General features: G+C 39.8%; 1 protein-coding gene and 1 long non-coding RNA gene across 3 annotated transcripts; both read left to right on the forward strand.

The window, feature by feature from the left end:
- Positions 1 to 1,170: 1,170 nt before the first annotated feature.
- Positions 1,171 to 6,124, forward strand: LOC125531772. 2 transcript variants are annotated; one of them, XM_048696045.1, is made up of 8 exons: positions 1,171 to 1,365; positions 4,278 to 4,355; positions 4,442 to 4,543; positions 4,630 to 4,883; positions 4,972 to 5,181; positions 5,270 to 5,362; positions 5,445 to 5,546; positions 5,711 to 6,124. In XM_048696045.1, the coding sequence occupies exons 1-8, from the start codon at positions 1,338 to 1,340 to the stop codon at positions 5,792 to 5,794; spliced, it is 951 nt and encodes a 316-aa protein (XP_048552002.1). In that variant the 5' UTR covers positions 1,171 to 1,337; the 3' UTR covers positions 5,795 to 6,124. The 2 variants fall into 2 exon arrangements, with proteins under 2 accessions (XP_048552002.1, XP_048552001.1); XM_048696044.1 differs by lacking the exon at positions 1,171 to 1,365 and adding an exon at positions 4,110 to 4,182.
- On the forward strand, positions 2,405 to 3,040 carry LOC125531773. Its single transcript, XR_007293516.1, has 3 exons — positions 2,405 to 2,546; positions 2,629 to 2,730; positions 2,896 to 3,040. It is a non-coding gene; the product is annotated as an uncharacterized LOC125531773 (long non-coding RNA).
- Positions 6,125 to 7,219: the final 1,095 nt, after the last annotated feature.

Here is a 7,219-nt window from a genome sequence, read left to right on the forward strand (position 1 = left end):
CGTATTTTATTACTAATTACTAAGCGTTTTGGTGCAGCCCATCCGTGGATCATCCCTTGCCAATTTAATTATTATCTACATTGGTTTTTGAGCATTAGATCAATTAACTGAACTGGCGTTGCTCCTCTTGTTGTGTCCCTACTGCTCGCTACTCTCCTTACCTGATCTAATCCCATCTAGCCGTTGTAGTCTACCTTTACTCTGCCTCGCTGTTGTACAATCTGCTCACTGCCGCTGTTGTTCCTCCTCTCCTACACCTCTTGCTGCTGCTCTTCTCCCACGAAACTGTTGCTCCTCTCTTCTCTCAACGCTCCCTGCTACCTCTTTTTCTTCCACCTGCTGATGCTTCTCTTTAGATCCACAAAACTGCTGCTCTTCTTCTCAAACATCCTCTGCTGAAGCTCTTTTCCAAACTGCTACTGCTCTCTTTCTTTCTCTTTCTCTCACTCTTTCTATGTGCGCGTGTGTGTGTAGTTGCTGATAGTTATTAGTGGATGCAAGATCAACTAAAATTCAAATCAGTATTAGCTCTTTATGTGTCTGTATATCAGCTTGTGTACTGTTCTGAACACCCAATTTGTGTTTTTTATGTATTAGTTTCTGCAATATATGTGAAATTGTGAGTTGTTGGGATGATCATTTTCAATTAGACTTGTACTGTCATACATTGTGAGTCATATATATATATATATATATAAATTCGTGATTGTGGTTAATTCTAGTAACTGTGGTATTCCATATTTGTGAATCTCCTGTACAAGTGAGTTCCATTGTTATAGAACTCAATGCTGCTCTACATCATCTTAAATGTCTGCTTGTGAACCATGTACTATAATCTTGCCCCTTATCCTTAATGCTTGCCTGTGTTAGTATTTTACTTTCTCAAGCAAAATGAAACTACTAAAAAGGCAGAGAGTATAATCTGAACCTTCCCTTGCTTCTTTTCATTTTCCTCGTCGTCGATTTGCCGGAACAATCTTAGTTAGTTTAGATTTATATCTCCTTGCTATCATCATCTGTATTCTGTCACCTAGCTTTAGTCGAGCATAGTCGCCGTCGTCTAGTCCCTGTGGGGAACACGACACTCGCAGTTCGGGTGAAATATCCCGCTGTACTTATAATCGATCACATAATCAACATAGATTTATACTTTTTGCTATCGTTACAAGCTGAGCATGAGTCATGTTCTACAGCTTGACCTTGAGCTTCATTCAGTTTGAGCTGCCTCAAATTTTAATATGAGTTAAACTGATTTGATTTTATGCCTGCTTAATTTATTGTGTTTCTTCTTAAATTGACTCAAAATTTTATGTCTGGTTTACCTACACAAGGGCACAATGATGAATTTTACGGAGGACGCTCCTGGTACACAACATCCTTACTTCATAATCACCTATCTGAATGGTGCAGAACATCAATGCTTTGTTAATGCTAAGTCCCATGATTGTTTTTGCGTGCAGTCAAGAAAGGCTCTGTTCTCTTAACACGGATGGAAAGTATAACGTCATACAAAAACCAACATGGACAACCCAGATCTGGTAAATTGTTTAGCATTGGCTATAATGCATAAAATCTTGGTGTGGGTTAAATAGCTAGACCTTCGAGACTACTAAATCTTTTACAGGAACTGCAGAACAATCTGACACTCCAGTGTCTGCTAATGACATGTGTTCCCTTGCTGAATGGCCATCCCATGCTCGCCGCAACCACGCGCTACTGCAGGATGGTACTTGTTTTCGTTTACATTTGTGTCATCATTTCTTACAATCTAATACCGGGTAATACAATTTTTCTTGTATGATTTGGGCTGTAGAAGCTGGTGGACAGAAGAAGAAAGGGCGAGGTGTTCTAAAGGGTTTTAAAGCATCTAAGAAGCGTTTTGCCAATGGATCTGCAAAGCTAAATATTACATTCTCTAAAAAATTGGGTGGTACAGTAGGAATGAACTATCATTCGTTCAAGGGTGACATGGTAGTCATAATGAAAAGAAAGTTACCACTCATTGGAGTGAGGACGTGGTCGAACATTCACCCTACCATTCATCGACTCATTGTTGCAGATATGATAGTGCGTACAACCTTTTTGACATGTGTTATCTTATTTTACCATTGATAATGCATTGCTTATGTATATTTATTTGTTTTATGCTTTACAGGACAGATGGGACTTGGAAGATACACCAGAAACAGAAGAAAAAGTTCTCAAAATTGCAAAAGAGAGATGTAGAGGCTGGTGATCAACTCTAAGCTCCACTTACAAGGCATACAAAACAGATGCAGCTAGATTGGCTAATCTGCCGGAAGATTTACAACCAGAAGAGTGGGAATGGATGATTGAGTACTTTGGCACTGATTCAAAATTTCAGGTTATCTTTAAGATCACGGTTTGTCTATTATGTGTTAAGATGAAATGGCTAGTCTCATTGGTTATATCTGGTTTCAATGAATTGATAGGACCGCGGCCAAAAGAACGTCGATAACCGTAAGAAACAGAAGACAAAACACATAATCAGATCAAAATCTTACTCGCAAGTTAGTTTTGAGAAGGTATGAGTCCAACCAAATATGTATGCCTCGCTGCTAAATATGGTGTCATGTTTCAAGCATCTCATTGTTATATTACTTGCAGAGAAACTTGGAAACTGGAGAAGAGCCAGATTGTATTGCTCTATGGGAACTCACCCACACAAACGATGGAACATGGTCTAACACAGATTCCCAGAAAGTTTACGTGAGTACACTGACTTTTGGTTATTCTATAGTTAGTCAATGATGTGCATTTGGCATGTTTCATCATCAGATGCAATTATTCATGCGTTGGACCGTGTTATTCTTGTTTCATCTTTTATAGTGTCAATATTGATGCCGCACCTATAATTGTTCCTTTCATTTTTAGGACAAAGCACTTCAAGAGGTTAAAAACAAAGAAACTGAAACTGAAGGTCCACTTTCAAGTGAGCAGAAAAACAATATTTTCTAGACCGCTTGCAAAGACACTCTGGAATGCAAGTCATTGCAGCCTCGTGGGTACGGATACGTGGCCAAAACTTCAACTGGTTCTGAAAGGTTCCGTATCCAGATTGAAGAGCAAGCTCGTGCTACAGCAGCCACCCAGGAGCGAAACTCTCAGCTCAGCCAGCAGGTCAACGACTTAGAAGATCAAAGCTGAACGTGCTAACACACAAGAGAGGATTAACTTGGAGCGTGCTGAGAGAGAACAACTCAACTAGAGGTTAAAAGAAGAGCGTGCTGAAAGGGAAAGATTGTTGCAAGAGGAGCGAACATCAAGGCTGGAATTGGAAAAAAACATGATGGCAAAGTTTGTAGAATTGAGCAAACAGATGGGAACCCAACAGGTGATGGTGATTACAGTCATATGCTTCCGACCTTGTAAGATTTATGTTGCTTACTTGCATTGCTAAAAGTGCACTTCTATTTACAGGTGCCTACGAAGAGGGTTGACAAAGAAAATAGTAATCCAAACTTGTAAAATATTCTTTTACAGAGATCTAGTCCTAATAAGACTCCAGGTTCAAGGCCAACTGCTATTTCTTCTCAAATGCGCATACAAGCTGCAGGAAGGCAATCTCGAATGTTTAAAGCAATGGTAAGTCACAACCTTGCTCTCTCTTCATATTCACCTGCATTTTGTACGTCATTGGTCTTCATAATTAGCTAGTTGCTTCTTCTCTTTTACCATGTGTTGTTGCTGCATCGAGTCACAACTTCAACAAAAAACGAATATGTGATAGCTAGGGACATGAACTTAACTGAAACTATACATCTAGTCATAACTTAAATCAATAGCAGGAGCTTTTAGTAGATGTATGATCGGATGATGGTACCATTCTGTATGCACGAGCAGGATGTCATGATCATGCGCGTGATGCCTTCGCTGATGAGTCCACTGCAATGTCCCATGTAGTATCTCTTCCCGCTGATATAGGGGTTGTGAGGGTCGTTTTTTAAATGGACTCGCAACTCCTGATGGAAGCACTTAATATCAATAAGGTGGACTCGTCGGCCTATGCTGCTGTTATTGAGGATACCAAGTACCCGCTCAAATTATGGTTTTCTTATTATGAAATAAATGTATGTTGTCGCTTGCCTTTCATGTCCATTCACATATGTCTGGTTTACCTACACAAGGGCACAATGATGAATTTTACGGAGGATGCTCCGGGTACACAACATCCTTACTTCATAATCACCTATCTGAATGGTGCAGAATATCAATACTTTGTTAATGCTAAGTCCCATGATTGTTTTTGTGTGCAGTAAAGAAAGGCTCTGTTCTCTTAACAAGGATGGAAAGTATAACGGCATACAAAAACCAACGTGGACAACCCAAATCTGGTAAATTGTTTAGCATTTGCTATAATGCATAAAATCTTGGTGTGGGTTAAATAGCTAAACCTTCAAGACTACAAAATCTTTTACAGGAACTCCAGAACAATCTGACATTCCAGTATCTGCTAATGACATGTGTTCCCTTGCTGAATGGCCATCCCATGCTCGCCGCAACCGTGCGCTACTACAGGATGGTACTTGCTTTCGTTTACATTTATGTCATCATTTTTACAATCTAATGCTGAGTAATACAATTTTTCTTGTATGATCTGGGCTGTAGAAGCTGGTGGACAGAAGAAGAAAGGGCGAGGTGTTCTAAAAGGTTTTAAAGCATCTAAGAAGCGTTTTGCCAATGGATCTGCAAAGCTAAATATTACATTCTCTGAAAAATTGGGTGGTACAGTAGGAATGAACTATCGTTCGTTCAAGGATGACGTGGTAGTCATAATGAAAAGAAAGTTACCACTCATTGGAGTGAGGACGTGGTCGGACATTCACCCTACCATTCATCGACTCATTGTTGCAGATATGATAGTGCGTACAACATTTTTCACATGTGTTATCTTATTTTACCATCGATAATGCAGTGCTTATGTATATTTATTTGCTGTATGCTTTACAGGACAGATGGGACCTAGAAGATACACCAGAAACAGAAGAAAAAGTTCTCAAAATTGCGAAAGAGAGATATAGAGGCTGGCGATCAACTCTAAGCTCCACTTACAAGGCATACAAAACAGATGCAGCTAGATTGGCTAATCTGCCAGAAGATTTACAACCAGAAGAGTGGGAATGGATGATTGAGTACTTTGGCACTGATTCAAAATTTCAGGTTATCTCTAAGATCACGGTTTGTCTATTATGTGTTAAGATCAAATGGCTAGTCTCACTGGTTATATCTGGTTTCAATGAATTGATAGGAACGCAGCCAAATGAACGCCGATAACCGTAAGAAACAGAAGACAAAACACATAATGGGATCAAAATCTTACTCGCAAGTTAGTTTTGAGAAGGTATGAGTCCAACTAAATATGTATGCCTTGCTGCTAAATATGGTGTCATGTTTCAAGCATCTCATTGTTATATTACTTGCAGAGAAACTTGGAAACTGGAGAAGAGCCAGATTGTATTGCTCTATGGGAACTCACCCACACAAACGATGGAACATGGTCTAACACAGATTCCCAGAAAGTTTACGTGAGTACACTGACTTTTGGTTATTCTATAGTTAGTCAATGATGTGCATTTGGCATGTTTCATCATCAGATGCAATTATTCATGCGTTGGACCGTGTTATTCTTGTTTCATCTTTTATAGTGTCAATATTGATGCTGCACCTATAATTGTTCCTTTCATTTTAGGACAAAGCACTTCAAGAGGTTAAAAACAAAGAAACTGAAACTGAAGGTCCACTTTCAAGTGAGCAGAAAAACAATATTTTCTAGACCGCTTGCAAAGACACTCTGGAATGCAAGTCATTGCAGCCTCGTGGGTACGGATACGTGGCCAAAACTTCAACTGGTTCTGAAAGGTTCCGTATCCAGATTGAAGAGCAAGCTCGTGCTACAGCAGCCACCCAGGAGCGAAACTCTCAGCTCAGCCAGCAGGTCAACGACTTAGAAGATCAACTACAAGCTGAACGTGCTAACACACAAGAGAGGATTAACTTGGAGCGTGCTGAGAGAGAACAACTTGAGGAGAGGTTAAAAGAAGAGCGTGCTGAAAGGGAAAGATTGTTGCAAGAGGAGCGAACATCAAGACTGGAATTTGAAAAAGACATGATGGCAAAGTTTGTAGAATTGAGAAAACAGGTGGGAACCCAACAGGTGATTACAATCATATGCTTCCGACCTTGTAAGATTTATGTTGCTTACTTGCATTGCTAAAAGTGCACTTCTATTACAGGTGTCTACGAAGAGGGTTGACAAAGAAAATAGTGATCCAAACTTGCAAAATATTCTTTTACAGAGATCTAGTCCTAATAAGACTCCAGGTTCAAGGCCAACTGCTATTTCTTCAAATGCGCTCATACAAGCTGCAGGAAGGCAATCTCGAATGTTTAAAGCAATGGTAAGTCACAACCTTGCTTTCTCTTCATATTCACCTGCATTTTGTACGTCATTGGTCTTCATAATTAGCTAGTTGCTTCTTCTCTTTTACCATGTGTTGTTGCTGCATCGAGTCACAACTTAAAGATAAAACGAATATGTGCTAGCTAGGGACATGAACTTAACTGAAACTATACATCTAGTCATAACTTGAATCAATAACAAAAGCTTTTAGTAGATGTATGATCGGACGATGGCACCATTTTGTATGCACGAGCAGGATGTCATGAGCATGCGCGTGATGCCTTCGCTGATGAGTCCACTGCAATGTCCCATGCAGTATCTATTGGCGCTGATATGGGGGTCGTGAGGGTCGTTTTTTAAACGGACTCGTAACTCCTGATGGAAGCACTTAATATCAATAAGGTGGACTCGTCGGCCTATGCTGCTGTTATTGAGGATACCAAGTACCCGCTCAAATTATGGTTTTCTTATTATGAAATTAATGTATGTCATCGCTTCACAAACTCTGTTGCTCATGTCTTGGTAGGATGTTAGAATCTAACCAGTATTTGGAATGGGAGGCCGATGTACCAGCCTTTGTGGCTGCCTGTGCTTTGGGTGATTCAGCCTAGCACCATTAAGTTAAAAGCAATGTTTTTCTCAAAAAAGAAGCTTTTAGTAGATGTACTTGTGGTTATGCCTTAGACATTTACACTTGTGTAGTTGTTATGATCCCTTAGTTACATGCTTCCTGACACAGTATTAGCCAATGGGGCTGGAATAATTGTATGGCGTATCTTATGTTCGACTCATTAACTA

The sequence above is a fragment of the Triticum urartu genome, unplaced genomic scaffold, assembly GCF_003073215.2.
Source record: "Triticum urartu cultivar G1812 unplaced genomic scaffold, Tu2.1 TuUngrouped_contig_8074, whole genome shotgun sequence".
Taxonomy (NCBI): domain Eukaryota; kingdom Viridiplantae; phylum Streptophyta; class Magnoliopsida; order Poales; family Poaceae; genus Triticum; species Triticum urartu.

Bases quoted from the DNA above. Each gene is read 5' to 3' on its own strand.
- LOC125531772 (XM_048696044.1), top strand. From the start codon at position 4,113: ATGTCCATTCACATATGTCTGGTTTACCTACACAAGGGCACAATGATG. The intron at 4,183-4,277 runs GTACACAACATC...TTTTGTGTGCAG, and splicing joins TTTTACGGAGGATGCTCCGG to TAAAGAAAGGCTCTGTTCTC. The intron at 5,547-5,710 runs GTGAGTACACTG...CTTTCATTTTAG, and splicing joins CAGATTCCCAGAAAGTTTAC to GACAAAGCACTTCAAGAGGT.